We start from the raw sequence: 21,575 nt of genomic DNA, 5'->3' as shown, positions 1-21,575 counted from the left end.
TATTTGCTTTTATCTTATTTTTTGGAAATGTGCATCCAGTTTTTTTCTTTAATTTTTTGGGGGGGCCTCCAAGAGAGTGGGGCCCTAAGCTGTAGCTTGTTTAGCTTATACATAAATCCGGCACTGCATGCAGCATTTTCCAGAAGCTGTTGGACTCCATTTCCCATCAGGCTCAGCTAGCATAGCCGGTGGTGAAGGATGATGGGAATTGTAGCCCCATACATATTGGAAGGCATCAATATGGAGGCATCATATTGACCAACTACCCCTGGCTTTAATGAACTCTCTTGAGGGGTGTACATCATAAACTTGCTGTTCTTACTTATGCTAGGTATTTTGTGGTTCTCATATTGAAAATTGCGAACCGGCCTGACGTCTGTGGACTAACCCAGAAATAGAAATCGTGCAGCAGCGGCAGCAGGAGGCCTCATTAGCTAAAGTGGTACTTCAGGTTAAGAACTGTTTCAGGTTAAGAATGGACCTCAGGAACGAATTAAGTTATTAACCTGAGGTACCACTGTATACGAATTTAATAAATGATAATCATGACAGAAAATCTCCCCACCCTCTCTCCGCATCTACCTGTACATAACATTATTTTATAGCCGGTAGCTTTTTTATTGTTGTGTTTTATGGCGCTAGTTTAAATCATGATATTCCAGGTTTATTGCATCTCAGTGCGCTTTGAAGCTGTATTGTTCGTTTTAAGGTTTGAAATGTTCGATGTTGCCTCGGGTCCCTTCGAGGAGAGAGACAAAGAGCAAACAGAAATACACATGTTGCAAGGTGGTGTGTGCTTTGGGGATAGGAAGATTTGTGGAGCCAGGATGACTGTGAGGCTTCTTCGATAGACCCTGGAAAAGCTGGCTAGCACCTTTTTGTTTTATTTCTTTCTTGGTTAGGGAGATTACTGGCAAAATGGCTAGGAAATACCTGAATGGGTGTGTGTCTCCCTCCCTCTGCTCCTAGATGTCTAGGAGTTATTGCAGAAGACATGCTTGAATTTGTTTCCTGGGAGATTAGAGATGTTAGCAATTTAATGAGCATTCACCCAGAATTGTTTAGGGGAGACTAAATGTCATTGCATCAAAGCTAGTGCCCCACACTTTTCAGTGCATCTTCCTGCCACTTTCATTATTGCAAAAAGCCCAATCTCAGGAGGAAGTTATATCCGTCTACAATATATTTGCACTTGTTTGTCTTTTGGGCACCTATGAAAGACCTTTCTTTTTCAACATGCGCTTTAAGTGGAGGTGGTGTGTGTGTGTGTGTGTGTGTGTGTGTGTGTGTGTGTGTAATCCCCAGTCTGTGTTCCTATTGGAATTGAAATCTTTTATTATTATTACTATTTTATGAAATCTTTTTTGTTGTTAAATTGCTTTGAGAAGTTTCCTAGGAGGCAATGCATAAATGGAATGAATTAAAACGAACAGAGAGATACCTACTCAGTCCTTAGGGAGAAACAGCCTGCACTTAAAAATAAAAATAAAAACCAGAGCACTTTCTACATGTTTACCAAACAGGCTTTTTAAAAGGTATGGATAGGACTTCCTGTGAGCAGGCAAGAAGGCCTAAGATAGCAGCTCTGGAATGTCTGTTGAATGCCAATACTCCACCTATCGGAACATGCAAAATAAATAGGAAGACGCTTGTCTGATTTCACCTCTCAAAGTTTATTAAATGTGAAATTTCAAAATTCATCCCCCAGCATTGCAAGCTTCCCAGACGGCTGTCCTCCATCGGAATCAAGATGTTGTGTATCCCTTATTTGGGTGACCCTACCCACAGAAAGTTACCTATTGTCCAGCTTTGTGGAGGGCAACCTTCCTTTCTAAACACAAAATGCCCTTTAGTTATTTCAACTAGAATGCAAAGGCAAGCAGAAAGGCAAGCAGCCAAGGTGGAAGGAAAGGCCCTCTGACTGTTGAAGGATATTCATTCAGCCACACTTGGAGATGCTGCCTTCTCACACTGCCAGATGCCAAAAAGGCTCTTCCTCTGGGTCGGACCGGTGGATCAGAGAGAGCACTGCAGCGGGGGCCTTGTGAAAATTCCAGGTGGCTGCATTTGAAAGCCGTCCAGCTGCTGAGTTTGGCTCTTCGCTGTCATTTCTAAACCACTTCTGACCCCTCGAATGTCAACAGAGGAGGCACATTCCATGCTGGCAAGCTGGGTCTGTCCCCCTGGGTACTCCTTTGATGGGATCCCTAAAAATAAATAAATACCCAAAGCTTCCAGGATGCGTGACTACTGATGACTCACCGGAGTGGCATCAAACCCATTGCGTCAGGCAAAAGCCAACGCCCAAAGTTGGGATGGTTGGATGGCGCCATGGCGGGGTTTGGTGTGGAGAGGAGCAGGGCTTTGTGTTCATGATGCGGTGAACGGCCAACTCCAGCTGTGAAGCATGTCCCATGGCTCCATCCCTGATGGATATCAAACTCTAGGAAGGCAGTTCCTTCTGTGTTAATGCCTCGGCTGGTAGCCATAGGCAAGAAGGAATCACAAACAGAATTCTATTGGGATGAGTGAGTGAGAGAGCAAGGAAAGTTTGGTCAAGTTGCTCCATACTTCCCTGCGCTAAGCACAGAAACTAAATGGGTGTAGGAAACCCCCTCTCTATCCAGCTTAGCATACACTCCAACATTTCCCCAATGAAAACAGGGACGTCCAGTTCCATAATGATAATTTTACTATTTATATCCCACACATGATCATCTTACTGGGTTGCCCCACTCTGGGCAGCTTCCAACATATATTAAAAACATAACAAAACATTAAACATTTAAAACAAAAAACAAAAAAAACTTCCCTATACAGGATTGCCTTCAGACGGCTCAGGGCTCGGATAACTCCAACATTTCTCCAATGAAAATAGGGACATCCTAAGGATTCAAGGATCAAATTAGAAACTGGGACGGCTTCTTTAAATCAGGAACGGCCCTGGAAAATAGGGACACCTGGAGGGTATGGCTTAGAAATGCAGACGGCTGTTGAAGGAGGGACAGAGCACTCCATCTCCCCTCTGCCAGCCCTCAGTAATATTCCTTGCAGGCTAGTAGCTTTTGTACACTTATTTGAAATGCTATAATAAATGAAATACTACTAATAATAATAACAATTTCCATCCTACTCGTCTACTGATGTGGGTAGTGGGTTGTTACCTAAGTTCTACTTGAAGAAGAAAATCCATTGAAATCAAAAGGACCTAAATTGTTATTATTATTTATTTATTTGATTCATTGAAGCCCATTAGTCATGTCCATTAATTTCAATGGGTCTACTCTGAATAATGCACAAGCACTGGATACAGCCCACAGCAGCTGCCAGCAAAGATTTAAAACCACAGCAATCAATTATTTCGATCCTGCTTTTATACTAATGTACCCATGAGTGGTGAACATCCTATATATATTTCTGCAATGCAGAAATCTTTTGCCCAACGTTGGGCTCGAACCCATGGCCCTGAGATAAAGAGCCTCGTGCTTTACCAACTGAGCTACATCTCTTGATTGTTATTATTTCATTAATAGTATTTTCTGTCAACTTTTCTGCTGATGTACTCAGAGCAGGGAGCAGCATAGGTTTAAAAAGTAGTCACAGGAAAACAATACAAATGATCAATTAACTACAAGCAGCTCTGTAAGCCAGTCTAGACATTAACACAGAAAGAACAACGGTAACATTGGGCGGCGGCACAATCTAAATTTGCAGACAAAAAGACTGCTGAAATAAAAATGCCTTTCTGAGTGAAAAGGCTCAAAGTTCATACATTTTTCAAGGATAAAACTGGATTAGCCACCATTTGCGTTCCAAATCAGACAAAGCCAAGCCTGCCTGCCTGATGCATGTATCTACAAAAAATTTAAATAAGTAGTTGTGCATCACTTATTTGCAGGGAGGAGTGTACACTTTGAACATCTTAGCTATGCACCTAAATCATCCTATCTGAGCAGCCCTCAAGACTCCGTTGTCAACTTGGATTGATGGGGAGGCATTGCTGGTATGCAGCTGGAAAAGAGGTCGGTTGGCACTTGAGATAGACTCTCTGAAATATACTCAGAATCCTGTAGTGACTTCATGCTCTTTATTGCAGCTTGTAAAACAGTGAATGAAATGCCCCCCCCCAAACCTCAGGCTTTTATATACATTATTTACACAATGAGTCCCGTCTGATTGGCTGATTCTGCTTCCCTCCTGGAGCCTGATTGGTCTTCTCCTGGAAGAAAATCAGTTGTTGCATTCTACTATCCTACTTGCCTATTGTTCTAGGAACCAAGCTTAGTACATAACACCCTCCAAATACAGTTGTACCTTGGTTTTCAAACGCTTTTCGAGTCAAACATTTTGGTTCCCGAACGCCGCAAACCCAGAAGTGAGTATTCCAGTTTGCGAACTTTTTTTTGGAAGCCGAACATCCAGCGCGGCTTCCTAGGCTTCCGATTGAGTGCAGGAAGCTACTGCAGCCAATCGGAAGCCGTGCATTGGTCTCCGAACATTTTCGGAAGTCAAATGGACTTCTGGAATGGATTCCATTCAAGAACCAAGGTACAACTGTAACCCCCTTTTGCTAGCACCCCATTGCCCAGGTGATATATAACACATCTGAACCCTGGCTGAACCACAGACTTCAGGCTGATAAGTTGCCTTCTTCCCTTCTGATTCTTCCTTTGATACGTTTTGGCTACACTCACTCGATACATTTTAAGCACTATTTTAAGCACGCTTTAAAAACAGCTGTGGCTTCCTCCAAGAATTCTGGGAGCTGTAGTTTGTTGAGGGTGCAGAGAGGAGATTATTTATTTTTGCATTTTTTTCCCTATCCCAACGTGCTGTGCATAGCTCTACCTGCCTTGATATCATGCCCATACTGCCTGAATATGACAGTATGTATGAAACATAGTTATGTAATAGCTAATCCACAATAGGATTTCATGTTAGGAGAGCTCTGGAGGGAAGCTGGGTTCTCCCTGGGAGATCACTGGCTTCCAACACACTGTGGTCACTCTTGTCTGGCACCTCAGTTTCTTTTCTGTAAAATGGGAATAATAATGATAATGATTCACTTCAGACAGCTGTCATCACAAGGATGATTAACAAGTCTGGCAAAGCACTTCCCCGGTCTTGTATGAACGATTATTAATAAACAGCTCAAGGCTAAACTTACAGCCAACACAACTGACTCACACTTTGCCATGTGGTTGTGGCAAGGCCGTTTCTTCAGGCTAGCAAATGTAACCCCACTCACACCCATTCCTCCAGCTCCTCTCAGATCACTTGGAGTTTGCTTCTTCGTCTGTCTAGAGCAGGCATCCCCAAACTGCGGCCCTCCAGATGTTTTGGCCTACAACTCCCATGATCCCTAGCTAAGAGGACCAGTGGTCAGGGATGATGGGAATTGTAGTCCAAAACATCTGGAGGGCCGAAGTTTGGGGATGCCTGGTCTAGAGACTCCAAAAGAAAAACATATACAGTACTGTATATATCTCCCTGGAAGTCACACTTCAATCTGGAAGCCCTGGCCTGTAATTCTGTGCCTCTGTTTGCAAGGTAATCGGTTGTGCTTAGTCACACACCTTTCACATGCCCAGAAGCACTGCGTTTCCTTGGATTATTATTAATTTTTTTAAAAAAATATCTTTCAGGGTTGAGCCCAGCACTGAAGAATGATTCTGTTACGATAATTCCTTCCCAGGATCCCAGAGGTGAAGGAAGATGAGGCTCCCTTTCCTATGAGCAATTGTGTTGGGAAGAGGGAATGTTCACAGGTGCAATTCTGTTCATCTCCCCACAGCTGTACTAAAGGGCAATTGCTGAGCTTCTATGCTGCTATTGAAGGTAGGTAGATCTTCAGGCCATCTTGGCTCATATTTAGCTCTGTGAATGAGCATTTGCCCTCAAGAGCTGCCCTCAAGGTCATAGAATCATAGAATCATAAAGTTGGAAGAGACCACAAGGATCATCCAGTCCAACCCCCTGCCAAGCAGGAAACACCAACAAAGCATTCTTGACATATGCCTGTCAAGCCTCTGCTTAAAGACCTCCAAAGAAGGAGACTCCACCACACTCCTTGGTAGCAAATTCCACTGCCAAACAGCTCTTACTGTCAGGAAGTTCTTCCTAATGTTTAGGTGGAATCTTCTTTCTTGTAGTTTGAATCCATTGCTCCGTGTCCGCTTCTCTGGAGCAGCAGAAAACAATATTTCTCCCTCCTCCATATGACATCCTTTTATATATTTGAACATGGCTATCATATCACCCCTTAACCTTCTCTTCTCCAGGCTAAACATACCCAGCTCCCTAAGCCGTTCCTCATAAGGCATCATTTCCAGGCCTTTGACCATTTTGGTTGCCCTCCTCTGGACACGTTCCAGTTTGTCAGTATCCTTCTTGAACTGTGGTGCCCAGAACTGGACACAGTACTCCAGGTGAGGTCTGACCAGAGCATAATACAGTGGTACTATTACTTCCCTAGATCTAGATGCTATACTCCCATTGATGCAGCCCAGAATGGCATTGGCAGAATTGCATAGGTCCGTCTCCCCTATGCCAACAGGCACATCAGAGTACCTGCTATTCCACAGGAGTTGAGGAATTTCTAACCCAATGAGGAAATGCCAACTTTAGCTCCCCTCCTGGCTTCAAGGACAGGATCCAGGAAGTGGAAGGCCCAGCAGGAAGTAGGGTTGCCAGACTCAATAGAGGACAGGACTTCTGTGCCTTTAATTGCCCTGTTCTCTTTTGAGTCTGGAAACCTTAAAGAGAAACCAGCAAACCCTTTGCTTGGAAATTAAACAAAGGGCCTGCTGGTTTCTCTTTAAGGTTTCCAGACTCAAAAGAGAGCAGGACAATTAAAGGCACAGAAGTCCTGTCCTCTATTGAGTCTGGCAACCCTAGCAGGAAGAAGCACTTCTGCCTCTCACTTCTTGAAAGCTCCAGTGCTGCCAACCCGAATTAGCCCCTGCAAAATAGCCCTTTCTCATACACACACCACTGCTGCAGTTTGTGGCTTTGCAGTCCAGACTAGGAAATCCACCCAACGTTATCTGACTCACCATGACTGAAGCAGATTACCTCCCTCCCTCCCTCACACAACTAAAGAAAGGAAAGGGAGGGAAATGCTGCAATTTTAGTTGCATGTCTGAGGATAAGGCCTGTGTTCGCTCAGAGCGGTCAGCGAATTGCACTCTGCACATGTTCAGAGGTGTCGAGTGCTACCACTACACTGTGTGCTCTGGCTGTGTTTGATTTAGAAATAACACCTATGAGAAGTTAGCTGAATTCCATGTTCTAGAGCCGAGTACAGTACTCATATTGTGAATATGTGCTGGGGCTATATCCCTGTGAAGCTTGGACACAGCTTAAATCCTGCCACGGCCTCCACTCTGTTGCATTTTTCAGCTCTGAATTTACAACCCTATTTTCTAAATTCACCCAAATGTACATTTTCGCTACTGGATGTCCTGTATGATTGTAATCACCGTCGGGCAGAGCTTTCCAAACTTTTCATGTTGGTGACACACTTCTTACACATGCATCGTTTCGTGACACAATACTTCAGTTTTACTAGCAAACCGGAGGTAAAACTAACCCCTTTTCCAGCCCTGGGAGGAGCGCAGGGAACATTTGCATGACTCACCTACACACTGCAGCCGACACACTAAAGTGTCACGACACTCAGATTGGATAGCTCTGCCTTAGGCTGTGTGGGACTGCATAAGCTAATAAATAACTACAAAACCAGAAAAGACAAATCATGGTAACCCTTTGAACAATCCTGAAATATTGTCAGTATAAGGTAAAGGTAAAGGTACCCCTGACCATTAGGTCCAGTCGCAGACAACTCTGGGGTTGCGGCGCTCATCTGGCATTATTGACTGAGGGAGCCGGCGTACAGCTTCCAGGTCACGTGGCCAGCATCACAAAGCCGCTTCTGGCGAACCAGAGCAGCGCACGGAAACGCCGTTTACCTTCCCACTGTAGTGGTACCTATTTATCTACTTTCACTTTGACGTGCTTTCGAACTGCTAGGTTGGCAGGAGCTGGGACCGAGCAACGGGAGCTCACCCCATTGCAGGGATTTGAACTGCTGACCTTCTGATCGGCAAGCCCTAGGCTCTATGGTTTAACCCACAGCGCCACCCGCGTCCCTGTCAGTATAGTCAGGGGTTAAAATGTTGAACTAGGACTGGGTTCAAATCCCTGCTCCACTGTGATCTTTGGGGAGCACCTACTGACCATAACAAATAGTACTCGGCTAGAACCAGCGGCCTAACTCTTCTTTCTTCTTTTTTGGCGATCACTCATAGCCGAGAAATATTGTCTTCCATTAACACAGTCTTAACCGTGAGTCTGTAAGTGACTGTGGAGGCCAATTCTGGATCTACACATCCTTCCCCAGTGGGGACATAGGCCTAACTCTATACTACAAGGATAGGGAGCCTGTGACCCTTCACCTGTTTTTGAACTACAACTCCCATCATCCTTGACCTCTGGCCATGTTGACTGGGGCTGCAGATAAATGGAATCTGTTAATATCTGGAGGATTGCAAGTTTCCCATCCCTGCAGTACAAGATAACAAGAAAACTCAAAAACTGATGGCTGCAGAATCTCACAATGAAGCAGGAAAAAAGCAGAAAGGAATTCATGGGTGCAGGAAAGCCCCTTAAACTCAAAACCTGGGGGTTTCCTCCTATTGCAAAAACTTGGGGGTTTCCTTCCATTGCAAATAGCCTCTATGGTCAAATTCCACACTATACTACTTAAAGCGCATAAGGTTCCCCAAAGAAACCTGGAAACTGTAGTTTAAGAGTGCTGGGAATTATAGCTCTGTGAGCAGCCAACTATAATTCCCAGGATTCTTGTGCTTTAAAAGTACGGTGTGGATGTGACCTATGCCCGAGCCCTGTTTGGCCCTGAATTTCATGTGCCCATGGAGGAAATTCCCCTGATCTCTCTTACACACATTCTTTTTGTGACCCTGAGCCAGGATTTCCGATAGGGCTGCTGATCTTTGGAGAAGGTGCCCACACTGGGAAGTTAAACAGGTGGAGCTTTCCTGGCTGCTAGAAACAGTGCTTAGGGAAGCTTCGCCTGTTGAATTTCGGCCATCCCACCATTGTTCAAGCCCTTATGAGAGAAACAAAACAAGGCAGCAATTCTCTCCACGTCAGACTGCCCCTGCAGCAGGATGAAGCTTCAGGTGATGGAGTGGAGATCAATGAAGACAGGAATCTGAGTCTGAGTAGTGAAGGGACGACTTTTTAAAGTGTGGGCCCAGCAGCATGGATGAGAGATGGATTGTCGGTTTCAAAATGATTCGGGCCAGCTCTGCTCCACAGCCTCCTTCCTTCCCTGCTTAACTTTCTTCAGGAGACTTGGAGAATTCTAACAAAACATATTAAAACGTCGAGCAAAATAAAATAACTGGACCCACCTAAATCTGGGAGGGAACCAGCCCCAAGAAAGAAAGAACTTGTTGGCCTTCCAAAAGATCCCAGGCTTGGGCTGATCCCCTGCCTTCAAAGAGGACCAAGGGGGGGGGGGGAGAACAAGAAGTCCATCTGCTCTGCAGGATTGCCAAGCAGGCATGAACTCACAATTCAACAGGTGCAGGGTTTTTATCCCCAGCATGGAATAACAATGGAGAAGGCTTCAACCTTTGAATTTCTGAGTGTTGTAAAAGGCACAGGAAGGACTCTCTCTAGCCGGCCCTTGATGCTGTCAACCACACCCTTCATTGACTTTGTTTTGCACCCTCTTGGAGGTGTTTTTGCTTGGTTGGAGGGTATCTTCGAACTCTGATAATGCCTTTTGCTTCCCTGGATGGAGGATAGAGGGCGTGTTGGTGTGCATGTGCAGAAACATGCCTACCATAAAAAGGTAAAATTGACATCTATTGCTCTGCTCACTTTTTGCCCCTTCCCCCTCTCAAAGGTGGTCCAGAAGGGAATCAGAGAATCCTAGAATTGTAGAGCTGGAAGGGACCCGGGGGGGTCATCCAACCCCCTGTAATGCAGGAATATGCAGCTGTCCCATACGGGGATTGAACTTGAAACCTTGGCATTATCAGCACCATGCTCTAACTTTCTAGGAAAGTGGCCCTTAAGCTGGAATGGGCCTGTCAACGGCTTCTAACTGCATGGCTATTTGCAGCCTCCTGATTGCCTATTATGTCTCTGTATGAATGAATGAATGAATGAATGAATGAATGAATGAATGGTTTATGAAGGTCACAGACCAATGAAGTGACTCTTTATTGCTTTATGGATTCTCCCCTGCCCCATGCACAGCCACACCCAGAACAATGACACATATGGATTCAGAAAGTGGGGGCTCCTCTGCCTCTGGGTAGCTATGCTTCTTCAGCAGTGCAGTTCCTTTACCTGACTATTCAGAAAGGCCTGTGCTTCTCCTTCCTACCCGAAAACAGCCAGCAAGAACACCTCTGAGCTGAAAATGCGGAAACCATGGAGGCACCCAACTTCTTGCTTCTGGAGCTCTCTCGTTCTGTGCTCTACGTTAACTTTGAAATCCCTGATTTGGGTGCCTCGCCCCTTTCCCCAGGCTGCACACCTGGGTGGCAGTGGCAGCCAGCTCTCTGAGAGCTGCTGTCCACCTGGGGGTGGCTATGTGCCCATCTCTGCAATAGCACCCACTGTGTCCGTGTGTCCAAATGATGAACTGGCACAGCTTCATTGGAGGGGATCCAAAACTATAGGGTTTGTCGTTAAGGAAGCTCGGTGGCATCACACATCCGGTGCCTGGGTGGGAGACCTGTGCCTTGGCTGGCAGTGCTTAAGGTGAAAGGGTTTTTCATCTGCAAAGCAGATTCCATTCATCTGAAAATGCCCTCTGTCCGAGGACCCTGGTGTACTTGGCTGAGGTTACTTGAACTACTGTGCCTCAGTAGTGCAGTTGCCTAATCCCGACCCAGGCTGTTAAAGTACTCCTTGGCCTGTATCTAGCTAGGCTATTATACAGTAATACAATAATTGCTGCCAGTGTCTAGGACCTAATTATAATTTCTCCATTGCTGCTTAGTTCCTACCTACCTAGGCTAGGGTAAGAATCCCCTCACTGATGCCTAGTTGGCGAGTACAGTATATAATTCATTCCTTAAATATACTTTGGAACTTTGAAGGAGGCTAGCACACAAACAACAGGATCCACCTGCCTGAACATTTACAGGGTTCATCCCCTTTTGTGGACCTACTATATCTCCAGCTTTCATGCACCTGTGTGGGGGAAAAACCCAGAAAGTTATGGCCAGTTTAATTTTGATTCTTTTATTTAATAAATAAAAATAAAAATGTAAAGTTTAAATGTGGCTATCACATCGCTCAATGGGAAGGCAATGGTTTCCCAAATATTGGTTTGGATATGAGATCTGAGGTGAGACCCTCCCAAAGTGAACCGAAGGGAACAGGGGCTGAGTCAAGGTGCCAAAACAAGCTGTGAAGGTGGGGGTGGGGTGGCCTCATACAGTCACACCATTGAGCTCATTGGGACTTGAGATAAATTGCCTATAGGATTGCAGCCTTGTATGATCCAAGACTGAAACATGTTTTTATTGGTAATCAGTGCCTATTGGTGGTTTATAAAACAGTTGTCTGAATTCTGCTTGTCTGACAACTTGGTCATGAGTAGGAAGAATACGCTCTGCAGGATCTCAGAGGTACTCTCTCCTCTCTTGTTGCTGCGTGCCTCCAGAGGCTTGACTAAGCCTTGCATCCTGGACAGAACTTCTTAGGGTGCTGCTGGTGGCGTGTGGTAGAGATTTTGAGCTTCAGAGTACCGCGTCGGCATAAAAGACAACGACGGGAAACTTGCCCCGATAAGGGCAGCACTTCAGCTCTCAAGCACCTAAAGCTTGCCTTCCTCAGGAACAGCGTGCCTCTGAGCATGGGCAGAGCTCTTTCATCCTTCCCCGCGGCAGCCACCCGCTTATTCGTTAGTGTTGGGACAGTTTCGAGGTCAGAATTGCGCTTCTCATGCGCCAGCGGTTCCTCTTACGGCTGAGTAAGTGAAGGAGGAGGAGAGAGAGAGAGATCACAAACCTTTACCAAGTTTCCACGTGCTTGAGCCCCAGCGAGCCACACCTCCCCATCCTGCAGGAGCCCAAAAAGCTGCCTTCTACCGAGTCAAGCCGTTGCTCCACCTAGCTCAGCGTGGCCCACACGGATCGGCAGCGGCTCTCCAAGTTCGCATGAGGCAGGGGACACCCACAGACCCGCTGGGCGATGCCTGGGCCCGGGGGGGGGGGCACTGAAGGCGGCACCTTCTGAGCTGCGCTACAGCCCTTCGGCGCGCCTTCCTTGCGTTGCTTCGGCGCTCGGGTTCCCTCCCTCCCGCCTCCCCTCCGCCGTTGTTCCCTCCCCGGGGAGCCCCCGCCCTGCCCTGCCCCGTGACGAAGCACCAGAGACCGGCCCGCCGGCGACTTGCCCAGTTCCTCCGGCGCTCTCTGGGGCTGCCTCCACTCTCCACCCTCTTCCTTGCCCGGATCGCTGCCTCCGGCTCCGCGCGCTTGGAGAACTTCGCCGCGCGCTCTTTCTCCTTCTGGCCTCCTTCCTTCCATTTTTTTTTAAACTCACGCTCTTCACTTTCTCTTTCTTCTCCGGACCTTCCAGCTCGCCTTCCATCTCGTTCTCGCTTTCCCCACGCGTCGCTCGTGCTTTGTTTTCTTTTTTATTTCTTCCACCCTCTTCCTTCCCGGCCACCCCGGAGCGCCAGCAGGTGCCACCGCCCCATAATACCCCTACCGCCCCCCTCTTTCGCCCTGGCTGCCTGCTGGCTGCTCAAGAGGCAGGGATGGGGGGCTGCCCAGGGGGTCTTCAGCCCCTGCCTCCCAACCCCGGCGGCCAAGCGCTCGACCGTCCCCGGCTGCGCGCAAGAGATGCAGATCAAGGAAGACCCGGCGGAGACCACGGTGCTGCCCATCCCTGGAGAGCCCGGAGACAACCTGCGGCGGCTCCGAGGCAGGAAAGTTTTGCTGGGGGAAGAGAAGAAGCTGGCTGGCTGGGCGCTGGGCATAGCTCTGCTCGGCATCTTCCTGATGATTTTGCACACCGAACTGGCTTGGTTTGGACGCTGTCAGGTATGTCACCTTTACGCTCTACTCTTAACAGCCCTCACCAACCAAATGTTCTCTGTCCGGATGTTTTGGACGGATGGGGATTGTGGCCCAAAACATCTGAAAGGCTCCAGGGTTAGCAAAGGCCTCCTGTGTTTTAATAGCAGGTGTTTGCCCCAGATCCGTTTCCATTTGGGGGACTTTAAAAAGTTTTGCCTCATGCAGAGAAGATACAGAAGGAGTGCAGTTTGGGGTTAGGAAGAAACCGTCTCTTAAAATCGAGTCAGCTGGGGGAGATTCATGGTCTTTGCTCTCTCTATACATCACGGATGGTGCCTGTGGTGTCCCAACAGATGCTATGGGACTCCAGTCAAGCATGGCTGATGGTCAGGGAGGGTGGGAACTCTCCATCCCTGATGAGACGCCTAAGAGCCTGCTGCTGCTGCTGCTTTTCCACCAGATGAAGAATTCTGTGGAATTCAAAAGCTGGCAGCACTCTCATCAACCACAAGTCCCTCCGTTGACATGTACAACCTACCGTGTTTCCCCTTTTTTAAGACGTAGTCATAAAGTAAGCCATGGCAGGAGTTTTAAGTATTTGCGAAATTTAAGACATACCCCGAAAATAAGGCATACCTTGTTGCTTTCCTTTAGAGCCTCAGAGAGGCTTGAGACCAGGTGGGAGTGGGGTGCATGAATTGAGCGCATCGCCAGGCAAGCCGCGCTAGGAGGACTCCCCCCCCGCTCTTCCCAGGACTTTTTTCCACTCCGGCGGAGCGCCTGGATGGGGAAACCCCTTGGTGTCAGGAGGCCTGCTAGCCCCTTCCGTGCTGCCGGAGCGCAGTGGGCTGCATGGCCCAAAGCTGAGCGGCGGTGGGAGTTCCGCGGGCCCTTCCGCGCCGCCGGGGCGACGGGAGCGCTGCTGGCCCATTCCGCGCCGCTGGAGCGTCGTGGGAAGCATGGCCCGAGGCAGAGCGGCGGCGGGAGGCCTGCAGGCCCTTCCGCGCCACCGGGGCGACAGATGGTGGCGGGAGTGCTGCTGGCCCCTTCTGTGCCACCAGAACGTCGTGGGCTGCCTGGGCCAAGGCCCGCGCGATGGACGGCGGAGGGAGCACTGCTGGCCCCTTCCGCGGGCGAGTTGGCGGCTGATTGACAGGCGGCCTCGCCAATGCCTGGAGGGAGAAGGGCGGCGAGGAGCAAGCGAGGGAACCCCCACCTTGCTCCGCCCGCTAATGGAAACGGCCCGGGGTGGGGAGGCGGGAGTGCCTCAGGGAGTGCGGCTACGGCGCTGCTAGCTGTGCCTCAGGCACCGCCGCCGCCTTGCCCAAAAAACCCACGGGGGTGCTCGTCGGGTGGGCCACGACGAACTCGCCCCGTTCCCTCTGGAGTCAGGGTGCCACCGCCGGCGCCTCCTCCTGATTCTGTGTATCAGTGTAAAAAAAGCGTGTTTCCTCAGAGATGTAGCGCGCGTGGGGGCTGGCTGGCTGGCTACTCGACCTCCTGAGTTTAAGGGCGCAGAGGAATCCCGAAGGGGGTCCCTGTGCGCACCCTCGCCCGCCTCCGTGCGCGCTCAAGCGGGAAAGGAAGTTTAGCTCCTCGAGCTGCCGCCCCTTATGAATGCGTGTTTCGGTGGTGTGGACAAGGTGTGGACACGGGTCTCGTTTCCCCCTCACGGGACAGGGCGTACACAGGCATCTTTCAGACGACCTGCTTCGCGTCTCTCTCATCTCTCCCCCCCCCGCTCTCCCGCCTCAATTTCGTGCCCCTCGGCTCCCATGTTAGCGATGGGATGGATGGCAGCACCCCGAGCCAGTAAGGTACCGGACTGTAATAAAAACCTAATAAAAATTAAGACATCCCCTGAAAATAAGACACCTTGTGTTTTTTTGAGGAAAAAAAGTTATAAGACGGTGTCTTAAAAAAGGGGAAACACGGTATAATTGGAGAGCCGTTGTGGTGCACTGACTGCTTGGTCTTGGGTGGGCTGGGTGGGAAGAGTCTTTTTAAAAACCCAACTCTGCAATAAAGTTCACTGAGTGACTTTGGTCTTAGGTAGCCAGCGAAGGGATTGACCACACTGTGAGTTCCTTGGGAGAAGGGCAAGATTGAAAACGTGACGTTTCCTTGCCCATACCCCTTTGCATCTGCACCAAACCCTCAAAATAGGTATCAAAAGGAAATGGAGGCAATTTGCCGTTTCCTAAACCAAAGATTTTCTTTTTCCATTCCCCAGTGCAATATCACATTGCAACACAACCACAATAGCCTCAGAACAATAAACATGCATGGCTTTTAATCCTGACTCTGCCTGCTCCTCAAGAGTGCCCTGCCCCAACCCCCCACTCCTGGTGATAAAAGCGGGAGTTAATTAACATACAGATGAAAATTTTCCTATTAAATTAACCTGCGGGACTCATTGCCACCAGCACACACGGTGGCTTCAAGAATTGCTTCATTGAAAGTGGTGGTGGAGGCATGTCCATTATATATCCATATAATTAAAAGTCAGTAGGTCGGTGTCAGAGATATTGGCATTTTGGACCACAAGTTGCTAAATATTGAGGACTGTGGGTGAATATCACTGCTGTTGTGAAACACCCCCAAGGCTCCTGATGATCTGCTCTTGCTGTGTTTCAGGGTTGGGGAACCTGATGCCTTCCAGATGTTAGAATCACAGAGTTGTAGAGTTGGAAGGTGTCCCCAAGGGTCATCTAGTCCAACCCCCTGCCATGCAAGAATCCTGCACACATCTGTCCCACTGAACTCCAGCTCCCATCATCTCAGACAACTGGCAGTGCTGGCTGGGGTTTGTGTGATGTATGTTGTGGTCCAATAACACCTAGTCCTGGAGGGTCCCCGGGTTCTCTATCCCCTCCCTTAAGACCTTCCCAAAGTAGGTGCCTGCCTGGATTCTGCCTCGGATGTGGCCGTCCCACGAGGGAAGGTGAGGCAGCGGCCTCTGGTGGTGGATTTGCAGCTCTGTGAAAGGTTGAAGGAGAGGAAAGCAGGTGGACCCAATCTGCAGGGCATCATCCACAGAGAAGGGGTTGTTGTTTTTTAAACACCTTGATTTCTTAGTAGTCCTTTTGCAGGAGCCCCGTTGAAGTGAATGAGAACTGAGGGGCAAAGTAGAGATGATGTGGGGAATTTATTAACAGCGTCTTGCTTTTTTAAAAATTGCTAATAACAGCCAAAGGTATTAATCAGGAGTGTGTGTGTGTGTGTGTGTGTACGTGCTTAACCCTTTCACTCCATGCCACTTTCCCAGTTAAATCAACCTTCCAGCAGCTATTTAGCCCAGCTGTTTTGCTAGTATCACTGTGCTTCCTCCCATGGGGCAAATATAGGGTCGCCAGACTCAATAGAGGACATGACTTCTGTGCCTTTAATTGCCCTGCTCTCTTTTGAGTCTGGAAACCTTAAAGAGAAACCAGCAGACCCTTTGTTTAATTTCCAAGCAAAGGGTCTGCTGGTTTCTCTTTAAGGTTTCTAGACTCAAAAGAGAGCAGGGCAATTAAAGGCACAGAAGTCCTGTCCTCTATTGAGTCTGGCAACCCTAGGCAAATAGAAGATTGGTGCAGAATTTAACCAGAAAAATAGTGAAATCGCCCATCTCTCAGTCTTCCCCCTCACAAGTCCTGCAGCTTTTCTTAACATTTGCGAGAGAGAGAGAGAGAGAGAGAGAGAGAGAGAGAGAGAGAGAGAGAGAGAGAGAGAGAGAGAGAGATCTCTCCTGTTTAGGGATTTCCTGCATCACTTCTGGATTGGTCCTGGAATGAACAGCCCCTCATTCCAATGCAACTCATGCAAAAGAACATCCCAGCAGCTTCCTTCCTTCTCCTGTTTAATTTGTGTGTCTCAGCTGGGAAGGGATTGCACTTGGATTTTCCTGCCTCAAAAGCACGATTGGGTTCCCGTTTGTGGCCTGTGATATCTGATGCTATACACTCGATATGTGAGGACACTTCTGTGTCCTCCAAACCATGGCTATTTTGGGGATGGGGTTCTATGGGTGTTTCTTAACCTTTGTTACAGCAGGCTGTGTGTTACAGCCGCGGAAAAAACAGAGGTTTCTGAGCACTCAAAACACATCTCTACACTCTGACGAGCAAGAAGCATTGTCCCAGTTCAAGGATGCATTCCAGCCAAGTGAAAGAGCACAGAACAGGTCCAGCGAGGACAATGGCTTGGGGAGGTGGGGTATCCAGAGGGCAGAATCCTGAGGGCTGGATTGATAAGCTTGGAGTGCCACCTTTGACTTCATAGGAGGAGGTGAACTGGAGGTTCCCCACCCCAGATCTCCCTGATTAGGGAAGCAAAAAGAAAAAACACCCATGGGAAAAGAAGACCCTCCATACATGGGCGTACCCAGGATCAAAACTAGGGGGGGGGCAAGGGGAGGGGCCAAGGCACGGAAGGGGAGGGGCCACAAAGTGGGCGGGAACGGCGAACTCGCGCTCCGCCGGGCTGTGCCCCTCCCTAGAAGCAGGGCTGGTGGGCGGAGGCGGAGCCCAGCCCAGCGGAGTGCGAGTTCAGCGTTCCCGCCCGCCGCGCCGCGCTCTCTGGTTCCCCGCCGCGCTTGGCCTTGCCAGAGGGCGCGACGGGGAGCTGGAGGGAGGGTGCGGCGCGGTGCGGCGGGAATGGCGAACTCGCGCTCCGCCGGGCTGTGCTCCGCCTCTGCCCACCAGCCCTGCTTCTAGAGTAGGGCAGCTGCCCTAACTTGCCGCATGGTGGGTACGCCCTTGCCTCCATAATCACTGATTTGTGTACCTCTGTGTTGGAGGAGGAAAAAATCCACTGTTTGTGTCCACAGACAAGTCCATGTGTGTCTGCAGTAACATTTTATTTTTTAAAAAGACACCTCTACATCATAAAGGTAAAGGTACCCCTGACCATTAGGTCCAGTAGCAGATGATTCTGGGGTTGCGGCGCTCATCTCGCTTTACTGGCCGAGGGAGCTTCCGGGTCATGTGGCCAGCATGACTAAGCAGCTTCTGGCTAACCAGAGCAGCGCACGGAAACGCCGTTTACCTTCCCACTGGAGCGGTACCTATTTATCTACTTGCACTTTGACGTGCTTTCGAACTGCTAGGTTGTAACTAGGTTGGCAGGAGCAGGGACCAAACAACGGGAGCTCACCCCATTGCAGGGATTTGAACCGCCAACCTTCTGATTGGCAAGCCCTAGGCTCTGTGGTTTAACCCACAGCACGACCCCACAGCGCCAACAGAAGACAAAACAGTGATGGTGCTTTAAACAGGGAGATGTAGTGGAAGGGAGAGCCAGCGTGGTGTAGTGGTTAGAGTGTTGAACTAGGACCTGGGAGACCAGGGTTAAAATAATAGAATTGTAGGGTTGGAAGGGATCATGAGGGACATCTAGTTCAACCCCCTGCAATGCAGGAATCTTTCACCCCATTTGGGTCTCGAACCCATGACCCTGAGATCAAGAGCTGGCTGAGCTATCCCAGCGATGCCCACCAGATGACCTTGGGCCAGTCCCAGCCTCTCAGGCTAACCTACCTTACAGAGTTGTTGTGAGGATGGAATGGGGAGCAAGAGAACCGTGTGGAACTTGAGCAACTTAGAGTTACAAACAAAAATAAATTTTAAATTTTATGTTTATATTCCACCTTTTCTCCAAGGAGCTCAAGTTGGTGTTGATACTTGTCCCCCTCCCCGCAACAACCCTGTGAGGTAGGTTAGGCTGAGAGGCAGTGACTGGCCCCAAGGTCACCCAGTGGGATTCCTGGCTGAGTGGGGATTTGAACCCTGGTCTCTCAGGTCCTAGATCCGACACTCTAATCACTATGTCACGCTGGCTCAGACTGGCTACACCACAACCAAGAGAACAGAGTTTCTCCTTGGGTAAGTTGTGCTGGTGGATCTAGGTGTGGAGCTTGCAAACCGTCCTCATCACACTGCGTAGCACAGCTCTCTGGTCTGAGTCATCTTGGCTCTGACTTCATCAAACTCTTCCCTTGCCCTGGAGGCAGCTCTTGACTGTAGATTTTTTCCCCTTGATAACAAAAGGGCTGTAAGCTTTCTTCATAAGTGAGGCTTAAGTTGGTGTTTGTATTCCCCCACATTTGTAATGCAAATGAAAAGTCTACATCATCTGCTTGTCTACTTCAGGAAGCCAAAGGCAGCCAGACAGTGATGGCTGGTGATAATAGGCCACTGACTTTAAGCGCTCAGTTTATGTAGTTTAGGAAGTTTTGTTCATGCTGGAAAATAAGACTTCTGAAATAAGAAAGCGTGAAACTGGAAGAAAACGATGCGGTGTGTCTTTGCAGGATATTAACAATGCTTTTTATTGGAATATTCCAACATTGTGTCTGCCAGCTGATTTGGGGATGAGAGATGTTGTCCAAGACAGCTGGGGGTATTAAGGTTGCCAAACGCCGGATTAATGTTGCTGTTGGCATCATGGGTGTAGCCGGGGGGGGGGGACAGTTGTCCCCCCCCCAACCAATAAAAATCAGTACAAATCTGAGGTTCTCCCCACCCCAAAACAAAAGCCTGCCTCCTTCACAAAAATCCTGGCTGCACCCATGGTTGGCATCCATCTTTCTCAAAAGACAATGGAGTGTGCCTGGGGGGGCGGGGGGTGAAGTCAACCTGCTGCGGGCCTTCCTACAAAACCAGCAGCCAAACATAGAAGCTAATCTCCTCTTAAGGTGCGTGGGAAGCTACATTGCAGCTAGTCAGTATTCTCTACACCTCTTCAGGATTTGAGACAGGGAACCTCCCCTGCCCTGCCTGGAGATTTCATGGCCCTTCTGCATGCCAAGCATGTTCTGCTACTCTACCTATGGCCTTCCAGCTGTTGATAAGCTCCCACTCTCACTCCACTCCCCAGGCAGCGCAGACAGTGGTCAGGGATGATGGGACTTGTGGGGGGGTTACAGGTGCCCCATCCCTGCATTAAAGCTTAGATGTACTGAGCTGCTCCTGCAGAGCAGCTGGGAGGCTGAGTTTCAAATAAGAATACAGGAATAACCCTATGGGATCAGGCCAATGGCCCACCTAGTCCAGCATCCCACAAAAACCCACCTAGTCCAGCATCCCACAAAAACCCACAAAAACCCACAAGCCATGAGCACCTTCCCCACCTGCGATTCCCAGAGACTGGCATTTAGAGGGCATCCTCTGCTCAACTCTCAAAGCCAAAACAAATGGGAGGCACAGAAACAGAAAAGAATACGAAAAGGATCTCGAAAGCACCTACAATTAAAACTTTATCATAGCTCAGCATGTTTCAGAACCAAAGGTTCTTCAACTGGAGACTTTCCGAAGCACTTCGCACAAATGCTGCTGACTGTCTGGCGCCATGGGGGGAAAACAGGGAACAAGTGGGGTTTGGGTTTCTGTCGTTTTGCATCTGTCTTTTCAGAGTTCCTCTTTGCACAACCTGTTTAGATGGGCCTAGACTGGCCATGCTCTCCCAGTCTTAATCCCACCCCCTTTCGTGCACTATAGGGCAGGGCTTCCCAAACCGTGGTCTGTGGGTTACTGGTGGTCCACGAACTTCATTTTGGTGGTCCAGGGCAAGGCTGTGAAGAGGAACATTTACCCTTTGAATTCTGCAAAATTTTGCAGAATTCGAACTGGAATGCAATGAATTCGAACTAGAATTCGAACTGGAATGCAATATAAGAAAGGAAGGGACCAATCAAAACGCAATTAAAAATTATTATAAGTGCTACAGCAGGCACACAAAAATCATCAAGAGCCAGTGTGGTGTAGTGGTTAGAGGGTCGGACTACGGCCTGGGAGACCAGGGTTCAAATCCCCTAACGCAGCAAAAACAACGCAGGAGGCAGCAGTTACAAGTTACCGGTCTCTGCAGCCACAGCAGGTGCTGTGATCCGCCAAAGGTTTGACTTCACCCCTGGAGTGCACTCCATTCTCTCTTGAGACAGACAGGTGTCAGCAACAATTCAAAGCACATTCAATACAACTTAAAGCACACAACTTCCCCCCAAGGAATTTGGGGGACTGTAGTCCCCCCCCATATAGCTCCAATGCCCAGTACCCACAACAAACCACAGTTCCCATGATTCTTGGGGGAAGCTATGTGTTTTAAACGAGCATTGAATGTGCTTTGATTGTATGGTGCAGATCATTGCTAAGCATGCCAAGCTCTGCTGATCTCCCATCCCGTAAATATGTCTCCCATACCTTATCCCAGAGAAGCAGGAAACAGAAAGTCCTTGCTCTGGCTTGTCTCCTCCACCCCCTCCCTTGAGATTTATTGCATTTTGCGCTTGCTGCAATTAGAGACCTGCAGGGTGGAAGGACGTTGGGGACATCAAGACCATGGAAAAGGGAAGGGAATGTGCTTATTCAGGGGTGGGGTGCAGGACTAAATGGACAAGTCCCAGCATAGCGGGGCAACGGCATGCTGAAGTGAAAGATTTGTATCGGTTGCATAACACAAAAGGTGCTGAGGTTAAAGCCTGCAATTGATTGTGTGCTTGTTTGTAGGCCAGCCTAAGTG

At 48.8% G+C, this 21,575-nt stretch overlaps 1 protein-coding gene across 1 annotated transcript in view; it reads left to right on the top strand.

Moving 5' to 3' along the window:
- The first annotated feature begins 12,440 nt into the window (after positions 1 to 12,440).
- Positions 12,441 to 21,575, top strand: part of KCNN4 (potassium calcium-activated channel subfamily N member 4) — a 43,798-nt gene continuing 34,663 nt past the window's right edge. Inside the window, exon 1 of the mRNA XM_035119482.2 lies at positions 12,441 to 13,097. Within this exon, the coding sequence (XP_034975373.2) occupies positions 12,897 to 13,097 (201 nt within the window). The 5' untranslated portion in view covers positions 12,441 to 12,896. The remainder of the gene's footprint in view (positions 13,098 to 21,575) is intronic.

The sequence above is a fragment of the Zootoca vivipara genome, chromosome 6, assembly GCF_963506605.1.
Source record: "Zootoca vivipara chromosome 6, rZooViv1.1, whole genome shotgun sequence".
NCBI lineage: Eukaryota > Metazoa > Chordata > Lepidosauria > Squamata > Lacertidae > Zootoca > Zootoca vivipara.
The sequence above is the reverse complement of the archived record's forward strand: the minus strand, read 5'-3'. Positions and strand labels throughout refer to the sequence as shown.